Genomic DNA, 21407 nt, shown 5'->3' with positions numbered 1-21407 from the left:
ATTTATTAAAATCCATAAATAAAGAGAAAATTAGTTCCGAACTGCATAATCCAAAAAAAAAAAAAAGTAATTAGTTCAACTGAATGGAAAAATTTATTTGTAGGCTATATAAATACATCTTTCTAGGACTATTAATTTAGCTTACAAATCTATTCATAGTCAGCAATTGCATTAATTTTTCCTTTTCCTTTTTTTTAAAAATATTTTTTGTTATTTTTATAACAATCAATATTCTTCATCACTCTAATATCTATAAGGTTCTAGCTACTTCCTTAGCTACTTGCCCAGAAATCTTATATCAAAATCCCCTAAGCGATAGAATTTTAATTTTCATATTTCTGATATTAATTTTTGAAAAAAAATTGAATTTGATTCATAGATTTATATTTTATAAAGAAATCATTAAATAAGACTTGATGCTTCACGTGGAAAAATTGTTCATATCATATATTGAAGATTGTAATACTATTTTTGGATTTGGACCAGTGAATTTTTATAAGACGTATCTTAGAAATTGTAATTCACGCATGTTTTAACAAAAAATGACATAAAATATTTCATTTATTAATGAAAAACATGAAAAAATTAAATATTATATTTATAAATTATAATTTGCTTATATAGGGAGATTGTGTGTATATATATATATATATATATATATATATATATATATATATATATATATATATATATTGTTTAAATAAGATTTTAATTTCTCATGGTCAAACGGCCATACAATATAATAATATTCATATGCATACTTCATTAATTTTGTAACCAAAAAAAAAAGTTATGTTCTCAGTGTTGGGGAAGTAAAATAAATTCCATAACAATAATATTAAATAACTTTATCATTTAGTAAAAATAGAAGTCCTCAAAATAAGATAAAAATTATTAAAATGATAAATAATGATTGTACATAAAAATTAATATTTGAGTTATACTGAACACTGTTCTAAAAAATTATTTTAATGATGTAAAATATTTTTTCAAAATTAAATAAGCACTTCTCGATTTTGAATAGAGATTACAAAAGTTAGTAAATTAATATGAGCAAGTTATTAGTAGAAAAATAAAATATCAAAATTTAAAAAGATAAAAAAGCCAATAGAGAGAGGTAAAACGTGAGGTAAAAGAGGGAGTAAGATGATCTTTTAAAATAAATAATTTGCTTACAGTCAGGTATATAGTGGTTTCTTAATAAGATGATCTAGCTTCGAAAAAATTAAATATCGAAGCGATAATTGATTATGAAAATTATACATATATTAAAATTTAATTTTTTTAATGACTCATAATATGAGTAAATGATAATTTATAACCAATAAAAATTTTAAAACTCCTTTCTTATATCATTAAATTGATTTTATTAAGGACTCACAAGTTAATGTATATTTATTTATTTAATTGCTAATATAAATATAAAATATTTAAAAAATTATTAAATTCATCCAAACGATCTACAAATCTCCGTCTAACTCCGCACCTCAACCAAACTCAAACGCCCCATTAAATGGTCCAGCTAGAAGTGTAGTTGTGATAAGAATTAGACACGTGATATAATTTAGAGCATGTAGCGATGTTTATTGTCAAATTAAAGAATATAAGATTTAAAAAGTCCATATATATATATATATTTCATCGAAGGACCACTTTTTTTCCTTTTTAGGTTTACGTCCGCATCAATTTCTCACACAATTATATCACCCCATTTGAGAAGTATGCAAATTTAAAATTTTAATAAAAATAAAATTCAAAAATATTATTTCCTCGATCCTAATTTATATATATCTACACTTTTTCTTTAGTAATCAATTCCAAAGAAATAATATCTTTTATATTTATTAACAATTTTATTTTTATCGAAATAATTTATAATCATATGAATATATATTATTTATTTTAATTAAAATACTTTTAAAATCTTTATTTCTATAGGACCTAGAGTGTACTACAAAAGTCAACACTGGATATTGAAGCTCTAGACCAATATCATAAAACATGCAAGTTGTATGTCTTTTTATGTTTTCATGTAGTTTATACATTTTTGACGTGATTTTTATTTTTTATTTTTTATTTTTTAAAAAAGAAATTCAAAAGTATCGAATTTAATTTTAAAAAATGAAGTCAATCATGAATCACAATTAAATGGACGGTTTAAAACTGTAATGATTAAAGTATCATTAGAAAGATATATTTCCTTGTGATAGTTCACAATCAGTAATTATCACCATAATATATTAATCCACCGCAAATTGAACCTCTAAGGCCCTACGTCGAGTCGGTTCGTATTCATATTAAAATCTAATTATATTTAAATTTATGAATCTATTTTTTTTATAAGGAATACTTTTAATAATAATTTTTTTATTCAGAAAAATTAATTAAAATTTAATATATCTCATTAAAAGTGAAATAAATAATTCCAATCATCCTATTCTAATATTAATCATAGTTAGTTTCAAACGGGATAAGAACAATATCAATATCACACAATCTTTTGTCATTACATAATTGGAAAGGAAGCAATTCAACTTGATCCATATTAGGACATATTCCACTGGAAAAACATTTTCTTAAAAATACATACGTATGTTATTGATTTTTTTTTTTGTCGTATTGGATTAGTTCACTCAAGCGTAGAATTTATAATCATGAAAATAAAATAAATTATCTACAATCAAGTATATTATACAATGTTTCCATGTTTAACTAGCTCAATACGATTTTTATCAATCTTTTTTTATATTTTAGATTTCAATTATTTTACTCTTGAAACTTTATTGTAAACTTAGTTGGATTTTTAAATTTCGGGTGATTTTTAACTTTATGCAAACAAAAAGTAAATAAAAAAATGGATCGTTAAATTTCAAGCATATATCATGTCAACTGTCACGATTTACTGAATATTCGAAATTTATAATTGTAAAGTCAAGATAGTCAGTAAAATAACTCAAATTTTTTTGAATTTAATTTTATTCGATAAAATAAATGATTTTTTAAGATAATAAATATCAATCGAAATGAACATTATCCAATTATAAGAGGAAATAATACTGTTCAAATTACGGCGCTCCGACTAATTAATTGCTACTTACTATATACTTGGTTGCTACCATATTGGCATGGGATTGGTTGTAATTAAAAGTTTTTTTTTTTTTGTGATATGAACTTTAAAACGAGCTTATATATTATAATATATAGTTCAAAAGTGATGCATCTTTCACACAGGCCACAAGTCAAATTCAAAAGTGACTTTATATTAATTTAGAGTGGAATTTCAACTTCACATTTTCCATTACTCTTAAGAAAAAGACTTGATGTAAAACATGAAACTATAAATAGTTTAAATTATATAGAATACATAGTTAAAAAAAAATCAAATTATTTTTAAAAAATAATTGTAAGCAACTTTGTTGTAATCAATGACGTAATAATTATGTGGGGCTTATGAGTTCATTTATAACAAAAAAAATGTTAAAATATAATTGTCACTAGTAATTACTGTTAAAATTATATATTTATCGATAATTAAATTATTGTTATTAATTAATTACTTGGCACTCCTCTATATATAGGTGAGGTGAGAGTTGAACCATTTGTTTAATTTTTCTTAATTATTTTTAATAAAGTTTAAGCCATCACGTAACTTTTAGGCAATGTGCGTTTTAGTGTGTTAGACAGACCCCTATAAGCTATACTATAAATTAAATGAAGTAACCTATAATAATTCTACAATTTTCATACTACTAAGCAAACGAAACTAACAAACAAAATAATAATAATAATAATTGCATTTCTTCTTAATTATTGTAGGCAATTGTCATTTATCTAGTTGAAATAACGTCTTTATACTTCCTTCGTTTATAATTGTTTTTCAGTGTAAGATCATACACTTCCTTTAAGAAAAAAAAAATTAATATAAGGTGTAATTTGATTAATATAATTCTATTACAATTAAAAAAAAAGTTTGTGTAACTTTTAACTGAACAAAATAAAGTAATTACTAAAGATAAAATTGGAAAAAATAATTAATTATTTCTCAATTATTTAAATTAACAATTGAATTTAGACGTTTATTTTTGGTATATTTGCCAAATATTTGTTAACGGAGGAAGTAATTATTATAGAGATTAGTTGAAGAATGAAGGTGCTATTTTTAGTAGTTAATGCCAATTTAATTATTTTATATGCTACTTTATTGGCTTCCCTAAATAAATATATATATTGTGTTTTTTCCTTTTTGGTTTATCTTTTTTCATAATTCTTAAGTGAGTCATATTGAAATTCCTATTTCTCTTTCTGTCATCGTAAGTCTTTTTATAATTGAACCAAGCTTATTTTAAATTAAAACTTCTAATAGTAACGTATGTTTAATATGGTTAAACCAATTATCCCAACATTTTAACACGAAGTGTGAGTTTAACATATAGTTAATAGTTCCATTTCTCATAAAAGTAGTGTATTCATCTTTTTTAATATGTTTGAATTTATCCATATCTATCATAAAGATTGAGTAACAATGTACGTTTATTAACTATAGCAAACAACAACAAAATTTCAACTCGAACAATAGACTGTAACAGAGATTATAAATAGTTCGGACCGTTATAAAAATAAATTAAAATACTAAATTGGCTTAAACATACAAAATTTGAAATTTTTTCTAATCTGAATGCAATAGAGGGAACATCACTGAATCAATTGAGTGGTCAAAATTATTGAACGTTGACTTCAAACACATGAATGAATCATCATAAAATTGGATGGTCAAAGGTATTAAATTTTTTTGTCGTATTTTATTTATCATAAAAAAAGAAACTTAAAAAGGGAGATATCATAGCCAGCGGCGGACAAATATTTGCTTTTATTGGTGTCACCTAAATTTTTTTTTGTAAGACTAATCCAAAATGGTTTACAAATTGTTATATATTTTATCAAATATGATTCACATTTAAAATTATATAAGGATAGATTTTTCATTTTCTAGGTAAATTATATTCAATATTTTTATTATACATAAGTTGCTTCTACTTATATTCTTACAATGGATAATTGTATGAAATATTACTCACTAATAGATTATGATTTTTTTTACTGATAACAAAAAGTTGAGAATTTGAATAAATTCTTTTTATTCAAAAATTAAGTTGACACCAAAAACTTCAAAATATGATTGATTGTGAATCTAATAGTAAAAAATAGGTTGTAATATGGATGGAAATACTGTTGAATTCGTTTTTTATCTTCATCATTATTCTTTATAACAAGATAGAATTTAGATAATTTATAACTGAGCTATTAATATGTCGACGGAAATAATTTTTTTTGGGGGGCCAATAGCCTACTTTTTAGTTTTCCGCACAAGGAAAACGTGATGATATATTAGTAATGAGAAGTGAAGTGTGGCAGAGTTCCTCCCTATTGTCATTTTCATTCTACATATATATAAATAAAGCCATTTATTCCTTAATAAATCACACCTCTCTCTATAGTCTCTTCTTCTTCTAATAATTCTAAAGCCTACAAACATGTTTCTCTCTCCTATTATTTTCTTCATTTTAGGGTTTCTTACTCATTACCTAAAACTTCACCTCAAGTTCACTCCAATCTATGGCCCTTCCTCTTACCCAATCCTTGGATGCCTTATTTCCTTCTATAAAAATCGACATCGACTACTCGATTGGTACACTCAACTTTTATCTGAATCCCCAACACAAACCATTCTAGTTCAGCGATTCGGCGCTCCTCGGACTATAATCACAGCTAATCCGGATAACGTCGAATACATGCTCAAAACTAATTTTATTAATTATCCAAAGGGGAAACCGTTTACGGATATTTTAGGTGATTTTCTAGGGCGTGGGATATTCAACGTGGACGGAGAGCTGTGGAGCGCTCAGCGTAAATTGGCTAGCCATGAATTCAGCACAAATTCGTTGCGAGAGTTTGTTGTCAAAACTCTCGAAGAAGTAGTTGAAAACAGGCTTGTTCCGGTGTTAATTCAGACAGCTAATTCTGGTAAAGTGATGGACTTGCAAGACGTGCTTAGGCGTTTTGCTTTTGATACAATTTGCAAGGTGTCCCTAGGTACTGATCCGCACTGCTTGGATGATCTCTCGCACGTGCCAGTTCTCGTTGATTCGTTTGATACTGCTTCTCTAGCCTGTGCAATGCGTGGGATGGCGCCTGTGTACGCGATATGGAAAAGTAAAAGAGCGCTCAATTTAGGATCGGAGAAGAAGCTGAGGGAAAACGTGAAACGCGTTCACTGTTGTATTGATAAGATCATAGAGGAAAAGAAACAGAAGATTGCTACTGAAAATGGAGGTAATCACATGGATCTTCTGTCGAGATTGTTACTTGCAGGACACGAAAATGAAGTTGTGAGAGATATGGTTATAAGTTTTCTCATGGCGGGAAGAGACACCACTTCATCCGCATTGACGTGGCTTTTTTGGCTCACTACCAATCACCGTGTCGTTAAAGACGAAATGATCAGAGAAATAACGTCTATCAACAATGGCGATAAGGCGCTTGAATTTGATGAATTAAAAGAGATGAAGTATATAGCCGCGTGCTTGAATGAATCCATGAGGCTTTATCCACCAGTAGCATGGGATTCAAAGCACGCGGCTAAAGATGACATATTACCAGACGGAACAAGGGTTCAAAAGGGCAATAGAGTTACTTATTTCCCATACGGTATGGGTCGGATGGAAGAGATTTGGGGAAAAGACAGACTCGAATTCAAACCGGAACGTTGGATGGAAGAAAATGGAGAGTTGAAAATAGTTAGTCCGTATAAGTATCCAGTATTTCAAGCAGGTCCAAGGGTGTGTTTGGGGAAAGAAATGGCATTTACGCAGATGAAGTATGTGTTGGCTTCGGTTCTTAGGCGGTTTGAGATTAAACCGGTAAAACTAGAAAAACCGGTTTTTTTACCACTTTTAACCGCGCACATGGTTGGAGGATTTAATGTAAGAATCCATCACCGTGCTAGCGCGCTAGGCTAAAAGACGAAATTAAAAAAAAAACTCTAGTGTTCAGTTAACATTTATTGTTTAGTGGCGAAGCTAGAATTTTCAATAAGAAGTTTAAAATCATAAATAAATAAATAGACACTCAAAGTAGTGAAAATTCGACATCTACTATATATATAACCAAAAACTTATTTTAACTATGTATAAATCTCACTGTACTTTTTATATTTCTTGCAAATTCCATATTTAATTTATCAAGTGTAACATTTTTATATATGGGTTGATACAAATCTATGTAGGCAAGTTGTTCATTTTGTTTACCATTGAATTAGTGTAGCAAAAGAAGAGAAGTTCATTTTTAATGTTATTGTAGGTATAACTATTTGACTTACATATATAATATAGCCTACGCATTCAATTTGTTCACTTATGAGTTAACAGTTTCTATTGAACTTATTATTTTGTCTAAATGTGTTCTCAACATCTAGTAAATAATTATTCAATTACAAACAATGTATTTTTTAAAATTATTTTTTGGTCAAATTTAAAGCTGTGTGTCTCTGAAAATAAATATAGATGGTCCAGATGTGTGTAGTTGTAGTAGACTAAGTAGTTATGAGGATTAGACACGCAATATAATTTTGAGCACGTTCCATTATTTGTAGACATATAGTATATGGTCCAGTTATGAAAGTACTCAATATGTACATAACCATATAAAATAAATATAAAAATTTTAATTTTTTTTGGTTTTCTATGTCGGCATTATTAGCTCTATTATCACACTATAATTTCTCTATCATTTATTTGCTCATTAGTTGTTATTCTGTCCCTATAATTTCTAAGTTTTAATTCATCCTTTTTTAAAATCGTAGTAAAATTATGACATCACCGTGTTAATCATTATTATCTTAATATGTGTATCTTTTCTAAAGTAGACAACTAAATAGAAATAGAGGGAGTAATTCGTTCGATAATATCATTGAAATAAAAACTTATATGCAGTAGCCAAATTTAAATAAAATAAAATAATAAAATGAGAGAAATGCGAAGATTATTTAATAACCATATGAATAATCACTTGTTAAATTTATCTGCAAATTGTAATAAGCAACATATTTTCCTTTCTTGTCAATTCAACATATTACAAATATTCATAATCATTGGTATATTTAATATTTATAATGAATAATTATTCACGTTACTCTTTCCAATAGTGCAGTTCCAACTAATTAATTAACTATGAATAATTAAAGAATAATTAGGCACGTGATTAGAGTTTCACTTGTGATTTACATGAAAAATCCTTACCCCACACTTTTTTCATCAGTGTAGTTCCAACTAACCTATTCTCAATCCCCCTATCATAAAAAACAAACAATTCCCTCCGTTTATTTTACGTGATACTTTTTCGTCTATTACAAAAGGAAATTTTATTACATTACTACAATAAAAAATTATTCAATTTCAAAATTTTTCTTTTACGTATCTTCAATGAAATGGAGTAATTTACAACCATTCTCATGCATAAGTGTTGTTATAGTAATTCATAAGTTTCTAATTTTTTTTTTTTTATAAAAAATATTATGTTAAATCAAGTATCACGTCAACTAAAACTAAAAAAGAGAGTAGTAAGAAACTACAGTCACTTACTATACATGTAAATGTTATATTAAAATCATATGATACACATTTCCTTCTACGTCGATAGAATAAGATGTGCTGCTCCGCCGCACAAATTTAGTGTAACCTTTTTTTCTTGGGACTGCCACCGTCCAGGAATTTACGACTAAGATATTTTATTCGTCTAAATTTATATGATTAATTTTTATTTATCATATTAATTAATTAATTTTTAAAGTTAAATTATATTATATATTTTTTTAAGATAATTAAATATTTAAGAACTATATAAAAGAACTATAAATAGATATTTTTTACAAACCAATATGATATGAAAAAAATGCATCTTAAATTTTAGTCAAACTTTTTATTGTTTGACGCTATAAATAGAAACCATGATAATTATAAATGGACGGAGGGAGTAATATTATAAACTTATTTTTAAATAAAAGAGTATATATTTATTTTTTTAAAAATTGTTAGATAAATGTGACTCAACATGAGTAAAATATTGCAATATTGTCAAATGATATTTATTAAATTAATTAGGAAATATAATTTGTTAGATAAATGTGACTCAACATGAGTAAAATGTTCTAATATTGTCGAATAATATTTATTAAATTAGTTAGGAAATACATTTATGTATTGTCTTTGGACCGATTAAAAAAAATATATATTTCATATTAACTAAAACAGATGAAATATTATTTTCCTATCGACTAAATAAATATAAGGCGTTAAATTACAAAAAAGCCATTTCGTTACTAGGATATATATATATATATATTAGGGTTTGAGTTAAAGCAGTCTCAATTACAACGTGAAACAAATTATGCATTTGGTGTTGTTCCACTCATGATGGGATCGGAAAAAGCTTCATAATTATGGTGGCTTCTCTTTCTTCAATTCAATGGTAGTTTTAATTATTCTTTATTAATCAATATTTTCTCAACTATATCACTTTAAAATTACAATTAATAGTTGTAAGGTGTTTTGACTAATTAATACTATCAAATGCAGTGTACTTCTCTGGTCTTAAATTGTGAGCATCTGGAATGAGTTGAAAGAGTTTTATTTAAATAAATTAAAGTCAAAACATAATAAATATAAGTCAAAAAAAAAACATTAAGCCCATTCATATATATACTTACTCTTAACATAAATAAATAGATTACCAAGAGTTTAGATTCAATATACTGCTAAATTTACACTAATTTTGTATATAAATAGTCATAGTATCACTAAACAATATGTATTTGACCGTATATTATAGAGGGAACATCATCATAATGTTGACTAATAATAGGAGTGGTCAAAATTATTGAAATTTGACTTTAATACATGAAATATAATAAAGTTGTATGGTCAAAAGTATTGAAATTATTACCTAATATAAGGTTTATTATTATGGAAAGAGATAAGTTTTTAAGTGCTTTTAAGGTATTGGTCTTCGTCACACCAAGAAGAAGATTTCATAGGCAGTGGCGAACATATATATTACTTTGTTGACTGCACGCAACGTGTTCGAGCGATAATTTTTTTTATCAAAAAATTATATATGATAAAAATAAGTTAAATTTTAATTTTATAGAAACGTATGTATGTATTGATTGGTTTATGTAGTAGTGCGAACAATTTACTTAATGTTGCATTTTTAATTCTAGCTAGCAAAATTATTATAACACACTGCTCGAAAAATAATTCAAAATAAATATTCGCTTGGCATTTTATAGTTACTAGTTTTTTTTTTTTGTCGGATAGAACAAATTAAATCATTAAATCCTATCGACAATTAAATAATAACACTGTAGAAATAAAGAAAATCGTATTAGTAGCAGACAATGTTACACGTCGATTGGGGGCATTTTCTCGGCGCTGTTATTTTCAATTTGCGCATAAGAATCATGTGATAATTAAGTGTGGCAAATTTCCATAAATATAAATAGAACCACTTATATACCTTAATCTTACAAACCTCATTCACTCTAAAACCCACTTTGCTAAACATGTTTTTTTCTCTCTTTTTTTTCTTCATTTTAGGGTTTCTTACCCATTCCCTAAAACTTCTTCTCAAGTTCACTCCAATCTATGGCCCTTCCTCTTACCCAATCCTTGGATGCCTTATTTCCTTCTATAAAAATCGACATCGACTACTCGATTGGTACACTCAACTTTTATCTGAATCGCCAACGCAAACCATTCTAGTTCAGCGATTCGGCGCTCCTCGGACTATAATCACAGCTAATCCGGATAACGTTGAGTACATGCTCAAAACTAATTTTATTAATTATCCCAAGGGGAAACCGTTTACGGATATTCTAGGCGATTTTCTAGGGCGTGGGATATTCAACGTGGACGGGGATCTGTGGAGCGCTCAGCGTAAATTGGCTAGCCATGAATTCAGCACGAATTCGTTGCGAGAGTTTGTTGTAAAAACTCTCGAAGAAGTAGTTGAAAACAGGCTTGTTCCGTTGTTAATGCAGGCAGCTAATTCTGGTAAAGTGTTGGACTTGCAAGACGTGCTTAGGCGTTTTGCTTTTGATACAATTTGCAAGGTGTCCCTAGGTACTGATCCGCACTGCTTGGATGATCTCTCGCACGTGCCAGTTCTCGTTGATTCGTTCGATACCGCTTCTTTAGCGTGTGCAATGCGTGGGATGGCGCCTGTTTACGCGATATGGAAAAGTAAAAGAGCGCTCAATTTAGGATCGGAGAAGAAACTGAAGGAAAACGTGAAACGCGTTCACAGTTGTATCGACGAGATCATACAGGAAAAGAAACAGAAGATTGCTAATGAAAATGGAGGTAATCACATGGATCTTCTGTCTAGATTGGTACTTGCTGGACACAACAATGAAGTTGTGAGAGATATGGTTATAAGTTTTCTCATGGCGGGAAGAGACACCACTTCATCCGCATTGACGTGGCTTTTTTGGCTCACTACCAATCACCGTGACGTTAAAGACGAAATGATCAAAGAAATAACGTCGATCAATAATGGTGATAAGGCGCTTGAATTTGATGAATTAAAAGAGATGAAGTATTTAGCCGCGTGCTTGAATGAATCCATGAGGCTTTATCCACCAGTAGCATGGGATTCAAAGCACGCGGCTAAAGACGACATATTACCAGACGGAACAAGGGTTCAAAAGGGCAATAGAGTTACTTACTTCCCTTACGGTATGGGTCGGATGGAAGAGATTTGGGGAAAAGACAGACTCGAATTTAAACCGGACCGTTGGATCGACAAAGACGGAGCGTTGAAAATGGTTAGTCCATATAAGTATCCAGTGTTTCAAGCGGGTCCAAGGGTGTGTTTGGGGAAAGAAATGGCATTTACGCAGATGAAGTATGTGCTAGCTTCGGTTCTTAGGCGGTTCGAGATTAAACCGGTGGTTAATGTAGAAAAACCGGTTTTTGTGCCTCTTTTGACTGCACATATGGCTGGTGGATTTAATGTGAGAATATATCACCGTGATTGCTAAAGGTTGAAATGAAAAAAACTGTGTTTGTTCCATTAGCATTTGCTGCTTATTAAACCCTCCATTTGTTTCAATTTATGTGACACATTTCAAATTTCGAAATTTATATAAGTCTATTTTTAATTATAACTTTTTCATATATCTCTTAATTATTTTACATTATTAATTATTAAGACTTATAGCATATATATTCATGTAGTTTGTAAATATTCACAAATTAATTCTCGTTCAAATTCAAACTATTTAACTCTTAAAAAACGAAATATATCGCATAATTAAAAAAAAATATATATATATATATATATATAAATGAAGGAGTATATTACATTGGTAATATATAATTTGAAGTTTATTGGTGTTATCAACTAATTTTATTTTCTGACGTGTTTTTGACCATCTTTGCAAATTCAAGAATTTGAATTCGAACATTGAAAGTCAACATTCTTTTCGTCCATTACTTTACCAGTATGTTGGATCAGTCAAGCCAGAGGAAAAGTTCATTTTTAAGTGTTTGGGATCACAAATTACAGTAATTAATTAATAGTAATAATTTAATTATCGTTAAATATATATTTTGATTGTAATTATTATTTTTATATATGTCTCTTAAAATTGTTAGCGACATTGAATCTAATAATATTTAACTATTGTCGATTAAGAATTTAACATTTTTTATTTTTTGCTTATTTTGTTATAGTGATGTTTGACTTTTACATGAATTAAAAGAACTTATTTGAATTGACTTATGATTTGATTAAACCTATTTTAAAATTATTTTTAATTTTTAAAAGTGTTTATTCTTAACATAATTTAATATAAATTTTAAATTGACTTAAAAAATAAAAATTCAAAGTAAATCTTTCCTTTTTTTTTATATTTTAATTTAAAAATCATTCAATTTAACTTTTTATTTTTTAATTTAAAAACTATTTTTCTAAGTCCATCCATGGGGTTTGTTAGTTTGTCCACTTTGTGAGTTAATTATCCTATCCAAACAGGTTTTTCTAATTACTTAATAAATATATATGCATAGCTGGTCCAGCTGTGTATTAGACATGTGATCTATATAATTTAGAGCTTGTTCCACTACTTTCTGTTGCCAAACTGACAAACACTTTTTATTATTTGGGAATAGATCGGAGAATTCAGTTAGGATTTGATTAGAAAATTAAAAAAGTTATAATAATTTTTTAAATTTAAAATATATGATTTTTTTTAAAAAAATATTTATTTAAAAGATATTAAACTTAAAAGTGTAAAAATATATAAAAAGATAAAATAACATAGAGAAAATATCATGCTGATCAAATTTTCTAATTAAAATGATTTTTCCTTTTTATTTACTTCTTGTTATAAAACTACGTAACACAATTTTTTTGAATTCGGAGATTCTTAAATTATTTTATTTAATTAACTTGAATATCTTGATTAGAAAATAAAGTAAAAAATGATAGAAAAAAACTCTCACTAGATATTTTGGTGTGCATCTATAGCTATTACTTAAAATTAAATATCTTACTTTTTGGAGAGAGCTTTGAGCCGTTGCTTCAATAAAGTGGTTTCTAATCAAATAATTATACTTTTATACTAATTTTTTGTTAAATAATATAATTCATGGAGAAAATATTTATGAATTATAGAAAAACACTTGTTTCATATCACTCATCAAATCAGTGTAATGCCAAGTGGCAACTAATTAGTACTTTTCCATTCCTATAATCACAAATCAATTAATTTCTCAGTCCCAAATCTTTTGGCAAGACTTGATTGGACATTAAGAATCTTTTTTTTTTATATATATAAAAATAACTTATGATCTAAAATAAATTATTAACATTATTTTATCACGGCTAAAATAAAAATGACAATTTTTAATTAAATTAACTCATACATAATAATGTATGATATTCTTTTTGGACTAACTGCAAAAAAAATAAAAATAAAAAGCATATGCCATATTTATTGGGAATTTGCGATAAAAGAAAGTATTACTTTAACAATATTATATTTTTCATTGTTTTGTTCTTTCATTTTTGTTTTTCCTGTATTTTATATTCCATTTCAAGCTAGTGTTCTATAATATTTCAATTGTCAAGATGTAATAGAATGGATCGAATAGATTAGAAGTTTCACATTTGAGATAGGAGAATGAAGAATGTTTATATCTGTATATAGATGGATTTTATATTTAACTTATGAAAATTTTCTATCAATTCGAAAATGCAATTCTACTATCACAATACTTTGACACAAGAGAAGAGTATCCACATGTTATAATATATTTCGAATATCAACTGACGAATGGAATTACTTCCTCAATTCATATTTATTTGCTTATTATATACTATAAATAGATATACACTTCTATTTATTCTATTAAAATGAAAAAAATAATTTATCTAATTTTTAATTTTCTCATAGTATTAATCAACTATAGTCATGTACCAAAGGATTATATAATAAACTTTATCACTTTATTTTATTATTATGTGTCAATTCAATATGTAATAAATTTAAGTACTTTAAAAAAACACATTATTCACATTATTTCATTTCGGCGCAGTTTTTTCGATCGAAAATGATGGAATAATTAAATACTTCACTTATGTCCTGTCAATAGTACTAAAACACATGATATTAAACTTGTATCTGTAGGTATCTCACCGTCCAATTTCAATAGGAAAAAAATCTGCTCAATTTTTTAGAAATAGTAAAGAGTTTAAGTTGTATACGTCGTATGAGTTATATAATATGGATATGTTTCTTAAATTGTGAATGCCGTTATTCATGGATGATAATGAGGCGGGGCTGATCAGATGTAGGGTCGGGTGGATTAAGCTATGGGAAAGGAGTGTATGATTGAGTTTGTGGTTGAAGTAGGTTTTTAAAAATTAATGTGGCGGAGAGGATATTTGTAGTTTTATGTGGATCCAAATTTAATTTTGACTTTTTACATGTTATAAGAGTAATATAACATTATTTATTGAGATAATTTTTTTAAGATAGTAAAAATTCAAACGGTAATAAAAATATTTCAATAAAAAATAATACAATTTCTTACATGTTTTTCATTTGGCCTCAAAAAAATAAAATCTTAAGTCAACATCCTATGGAATTAATACAATATACTGAAAAAATAAATTACTTTTATGAATTTTATTTTTAGTATCAAAATTAATATATATATATATATATATATATATATATATATATATATATATAAAATTAAATAAAAATATATTTGTTGATTTATTATATTGTACGCTGATTATATATAAATTATTTAAATATTCATGTATATAACTTATAGTATCAAAGAATTATTGCAACTATAATGTGCACCCAAATGCACTTAATTATTAGTCTTCCTCCACCCATAGTGGGATCGTAAAAAGTTTTGTGTATTATGGTGGTTTATAATTCTTCAATTAAATTGCCTTTTTAATTATTCTCTTATTAGTTAAAATGCTTTTTCAAGTGTGATATTTTAAAATAAAAAATTTAATTGTTCTGAGATATTTTGGCCAATCAAATGCAAGGTTTATGAGCTTAATTAATTAAAGTCAACAAAGTTATGATACTTTCTTCGATAATATTTTTTAATTATTGATATTGCACACTTTTTTAAAATAACTATTAAAAGTAGTGTAATTTTAATATATACCCTTTGAATTTACTATCTCATATCATTTTTAATTGTTATAATTTCTTTTTTAGAGTTAAACAATAATAACTTTGACTAACATTTTACAATATATCTTTTATCATATTGATATGTAAAAAATTAAATTCATAATACTTTTTATATAATTTTTAAATATTTTAATCTTTTGTTTAATATATCGAATTAATGTAATCTTATTTAACTTTGAAAATAAATCAAACCGACTTTCCATTAAACGCAACATGACAATTAAAAAAAGATAGATAAATTAATAAACACAATGTCTTGAAAAATATAATAGAAAAATAACTATAACTAATGACAAGGATAAATTAAAAACTTAATATAAAATTATATATTAATTTTTATAAAATTGACAAGTACCGTTAAATATCTCAAAACAGTATAATTGTTGAATGGAAAAGGTAACGAAATGACATTTTAAGTTCTTAAATTGTGAGCATCCAGAATGGGTTATTAAAAGAGATTTTTAAATAAAATAATTAAGTCAAAGTCTTGATGAAATAATGGTATACATACCATTAGTACAAGCTTGAATAGTGATTAATGAGTACTTATTAATAAGTCAAGTTAAATAATATTATATATTTGTCGGTCATATATATATATAATAAAATAAAACAATATTTTGATGTACGGAAAAAAAACCAGTTCCACTTTTGTCCCTAGGTTTTTACTTTTAATCTCCTCAAATCACAATTTTTTTCGAAGATATAAATTTATATTTTTACATTATAATATTTTATAAGATATGAAAAACCATCTTATTTAAAAGATAAACATAAAGTTAAAATATATTTCAAAGATAAATCATTAAATAAAATTAATTTTCAAAAAGTTCAAATACTTTGTGACAAAATCAAAAAAGGAAAAAAAAAATATTGTGCGACTTTATGAACAAAAAAAAGAAATAAAAGATGTGATATTTAAGTCACTCGTTTTTACACAATTAGTAGTGGCTTTCATACACGTTTTTCTTCTTCTTTTAGGATGAGAAAAGTGATTACAAGTCGACTGAAATAATAATTGATTTAATAGTTTTCTATAGAAAAATTATTTTTATTTTTATCAATTTGAAAATGACACATAACAATTTTAGAATCATTAATCTTTTCTTTTCTATTCAAATTGTGAAAAGCCAAACAATCTTTTTCATATGCTAATAAGATTTCAAACCATTATTTGTCTTGATTTTTAAAAATGTTTATTTTATAAATTTAAATTTTAGTTATTTCATTTTTTTACCATTAATAGTTATCAGTATTATTCTTAAAGACAATACATACCTCAATTATGAATAACGTTATTATCATTCAAATAGTAATAAATAGTGAAATAAGATTATAAATCTCTTTTAATTAATACTTTTTAATAAGTATAAAAAAATTACGATAGATAACAAAAAGTTACTGCTAAAAAGGTGATTACAACATCAATAAGTAGAAGTTATTGCCATTAATGTTGGTATCACATTTTAGGATATTATTATTATTATACTTTTTTATTAAATGTCGAATCTTAATTATTATGATGATCAAAAAAAAATCTTTATAGTATCAATTCATGTTGACATCCACGTGTTTATTGTAATTAAAACTTTTTTCCCACTTAAAGTCAAATCGATGTTGATCAATATGAATTGATAAAATTCAATCATAGTCTTTTTAAAAATTAAAAATAAAAAAATTATGACCCCTTAATTATAATCATATGATATTTGATATCTATGATTAGATTTGATGATGAGTAATACAATAAGGAGTCATTTGGTTTGAAATAAGTTATTTTGAGATAACTTATTTCACCATGTATGGAATAACTTATTCTATTACTATGATATAAACGGGAGTCCGGAGTCAAAACAATATAAAATGTTAACAAAAATTTCAAAACGGAATATGAATTTTTATTTTAACCAAAACGATAAAATCGTTGGAATGACAGCGATTTAGTTGGTCGAAAAAAGCAAAATCACTGCTATAGCAGCGATTTGCAAAATTTGATTTTTTTTAAAAAACAATTTTTTTTAAGAAATCACTGCCAAGACAACGATTTTCAAAATATTTTTTTTAATGATTTTTTAATACCTTTAATTTTTTTTATTATTTATTTGATTTTTTTTAAAATTTATATAAAAGCAAATCGTTTCGGGGAAGTGATTTGTATCATATATATATATATATATATATATTATTTTTTTAATGTTGTATCAACTTGAGGCTTCAACTTTTTGATTGCACCGATTTGCTTTTAATTTTTTTTAAAAGAAATTCAAATAAAAAAAAATTAAAGATAAAACGCTACCTAGACAGCTTTTTATTAAAAAATATTTAAAAAAATTATTTTGAAAATAGCTGCCTTAGCAGCAATTTCTTTTAATTTTTTTTAAAAAAAATCAAATTTTGCAAATTGTTGCTATAACAGCGATTTGGCTTTATAGGCGAACTATATCGCTGCTATTTTGGCGATTTTATCATTTTGGTTAAAATAAAAATTTATATACCGTTTCAAAATTTTTGTTAACATTTTATACTTTTTAGACTCCAAACTCATATAAAAAGTGAAATAAGTTATTCCAAACATTACACTTCAAAAACAAAAACAAAAAAATTATCCTATCATTATTTTTTATCCCAGTCACTATTATTTTTATATCCCATCATTATTATTTAATTCAGTGAATAGTATATTTTGTGGACCATAATGGCCTCAATGATATAGTTTGAAGTCCAATACAGCAATACTCTTGTACGGAAAAAAGGGGTCAGTTGCACCTTCGCCGGCCTAGCTCTTAAGTTTGTCTCTTCGAATAAATAATTTTTTCATTAATATATTTATATTTTTATATCATAATGTTTCATTTTCTTTAAAAAAAAACTTATTTTTGTTACATATAAATTCAATTTGAAAGGACAATATAAATTCATCTAATTTAAAGAACAAAAATTAAATAATAATAATTTTTTTGAAATTACTGATTAATTACCGTCGTTGTGACAAAACACAATCTCCACCCTTCGAGTAAGAACTTTGTGCATACTGAATAAATTCCTCACTGTATAATATCATACAAACCACACATGAAACATAAATCATATTAGACAAGCTTCATATAACATAATACTCTCAGAAAAAATTGAAGGATTTCATTTCGGACGCTTCTAATTAACTGAGCCCATCTTAAACCATCATTAAATTTAAGGAGTAATAATTGAAGACAAAGTACATTTAAAAGACAAAATTGTATAATAAAATAAAATTTAAGAAAATTCAGTAATCTTTTGTGACTTGTCAACATAAACAAAAAAGGAAAAAAAAAGATGTGTTATTTAACTCAATTAAAAAGGCAAGAAAAGATGGTACATTTAAGTCGCACATTTTCCACAAGTAATAGCTTTCATACACGTTTTTAATTTTTTCTCTGGAAGAAAAGAAGCGACTACAGTCTTCAAGTCGACTTATAAATAATTGCTTTATATATACAATTTTCTTTTTATAGAAAATATGAAAATCTAAAAATGACGTACAAATTTTTTATAATCATTTTCTTCTATTTTCACATTATAAAGGGCTTAATAGATCCATTTCCACACTTCAAAAAAAAAAAAAAAAAAAAACCTTTCCATTTGCTAATAATTATTACTACTTCTCATATTTTCTTTATTCAATAATAGTTGTCTATTATTGATTTACTATATTTTTAAAAAAAAAACTAGTAAATAATAATGGTAATATTATTGTATTATATTTTGATTTTATTAAATTTAATTTTTTAAAAAATGTGTTAAATTATAAATAATATTTAATATTAAGAAAAAAAATAGATAGAAAAAATAAATTATCTCTTGATTATCTAAATTGAATAAGTATTGTTGGATAACTATTTTTAATATAGTGGATAACTATTGTTCGATGACTGAGTAATAAATGTTTCTTGATAATTAAATAGTATTTAAAAGATGAAGTATAAAAGCTTAGAAAATTACTGCTCCCTTCATTCATTTTTGCTTGTCACTTATTCTTAAAATAGATTTTCGTTTTTACTTATTATTTTTGATATATCAAGAAGAGACAATGTTTTTTTTCATCTTTTATCCTTATCATTAAATACTTATTTTTAAAGGGAAAATTACGCGGTTAAGCAAATTTACACTATTTAATTACTCATCATATCTATAGTTTGCTATAATTACCACTCACGACTAATATTATACATTAATTATGTGATTGACTTTGAGTTTGTATAATTAACCACATTTGTATATGTATAATTCTCAAGAATATATAAATACATATTTATAATATATAATATCTAATCAATATACATATACAATTCACTTCTCTCCCACTCTCTGCTCTCTCTCCTCCCTCTCCCAATCTCGCTCGTCTCTTTCCTCTCTCTTCCAATCTATCTTGCTTTTTACACAACTGCATATGTATAATATACAATTATCAAACCAACATACATATACAATTCACCTCTCTCCCACTCTCTGCCCTCTCTCGCTCGCCTCTCTCCCAGTCGCGCTCGCCTCTCTCCTTCCTCTCCCAATATTACTCTCTCTCCCAATCTCGCTTGCCATATATACAAATACATATTGTATTATATACAATTATCTAAGCAATATACATATACAATTCACTTCTCTCCCACTTTTTGCCCTCTCTCTCGCCTCTCTTCTCTCTCTCCCAGTCTCGCCGCCTCTCTCCTCCCTATAACATTTAGCTAGCATTGTAATTATTCAAACTGTAGCATAGAGAGTACTTAGATTATTTTTTAGTGGCTATATGTGAAAGTTTTCCTTTTTGAAATAATTTTTTAAGAAATCATTATACAAATTACAGGGAATAGTTTATTAAAATACCTATATTAATAATTCTTTTCTAAATGGATGTGCCAAATCAATATCTCATCAGTAAAAGTGAATCAGCAATTATATAGTTTGAACTCCTTAGATGACACAAATCAATATCACATAAGTAAAAGTGAATCAGCAATTTCTATAGTTTGAACTCCTTAGATGACACCTATTTTGGGACTAACTTCTTTTTTTTATGGCTGAGATGACACTTGGGGATGAAGAAAGTATTATTTTCATTTTACTAGTTTGAGATAAAAATATCTCATTTTACTCTAGAAGATTGTAAACATGGGTGATGTTATGAGTAATTTGAAATGCCAATAAAGTGTGATATAATTAAAATTCTCTTCAATCCTTTTTTTAAAATAAACGTGTAAAATAAATCACAATAAATAATTTGACATGAATGAAGTAGGATACTGCTGAAAAGGTGGCAGCAACATCAAGCAGAAGTTTTTGACATCGTTGCTGTATTTTTGTGAGAGGAAATTGTAATGTGAAAAATCGAACCATATCAACTAAGTGAAAATTTAGATAGTCAATTTTAAGATTCTTTCGATATCGACTCTTTAATCAGACAAAGACAAAAGGAAAAAAAAACGTCGGTTGTATCACTTCATGTCGACAAGCAGACATTATGCCACACATTTATCGTAGTTAACTTTTCCCACTTAAAAGTCAAGTCTATGTTGATCAATGTGAATTGCGTAAAATTCGTGTCATGTTTTTTTTAAATAAAAACTGTGATTCTCAATTTATAGTCATTCAA

At 26.4% G+C, this 21407-nt stretch overlaps 2 protein-coding genes across 2 annotated transcripts; both read left to right on the top strand.

Annotated features, from left to right (window-relative positions):
- The first annotated feature begins 5473 nt into the window (after positions 1-5473).
- On the top strand, positions 5474-7183 carry LOC101263598 (cytochrome P450 94B3-like). The gene has a single exon (XM_004236285.5). It carries the CDS (start codon positions 5532-5534, stop codon positions 7014-7016), a length of 1485 nt encoding a protein of 494 aa, XP_004236333.2. The 5' UTR covers positions 5474-5531; the 3' UTR covers positions 7017-7183.
- Positions 7184-10543: 3360 nt separating this feature from the next.
- On the top strand, positions 10544-12220 carry LOC101263399 (cytochrome P450 94B3-like). Its single transcript, XM_004236505.5, has one exon. The coding sequence runs from the start codon at positions 10616-10618 to the stop codon at positions 12092-12094; it is 1479 nt and encodes a 492-aa protein (XP_004236553.2). The 5' UTR covers positions 10544-10615; the 3' UTR covers positions 12095-12220.
- Positions 12221-21407: the final 9187 nt, after the last annotated feature.

Source organism: Solanum lycopersicum, chromosome 3, assembly GCF_036512215.1.
Source record: "Solanum lycopersicum chromosome 3, SLM_r2.1".
NCBI classification, from domain to species: Eukaryota; Viridiplantae; Streptophyta; class Magnoliopsida; order Solanales; family Solanaceae; genus Solanum; species Solanum lycopersicum.
The sequence above is the reverse complement of the archived record's forward strand: the minus strand, read 5'-3'. Positions and strand labels throughout refer to the sequence as shown.

Excerpts from the sequence above, each read along its gene's own strand:
- LOC101263598 (XM_004236285.5), top strand. The coding sequence starts at position 5,532 with ATGTTTCTCTCTCCTATTATTTTCTTCATTTTAGGGTTTCTTACTCAT.
- LOC101263399 (XM_004236505.5), top strand. The coding sequence starts at position 10,616 with ATGTTTTTTTCTCTCTTTTTTTTCTTCATTTTAGGGTTTCTTACCCAT.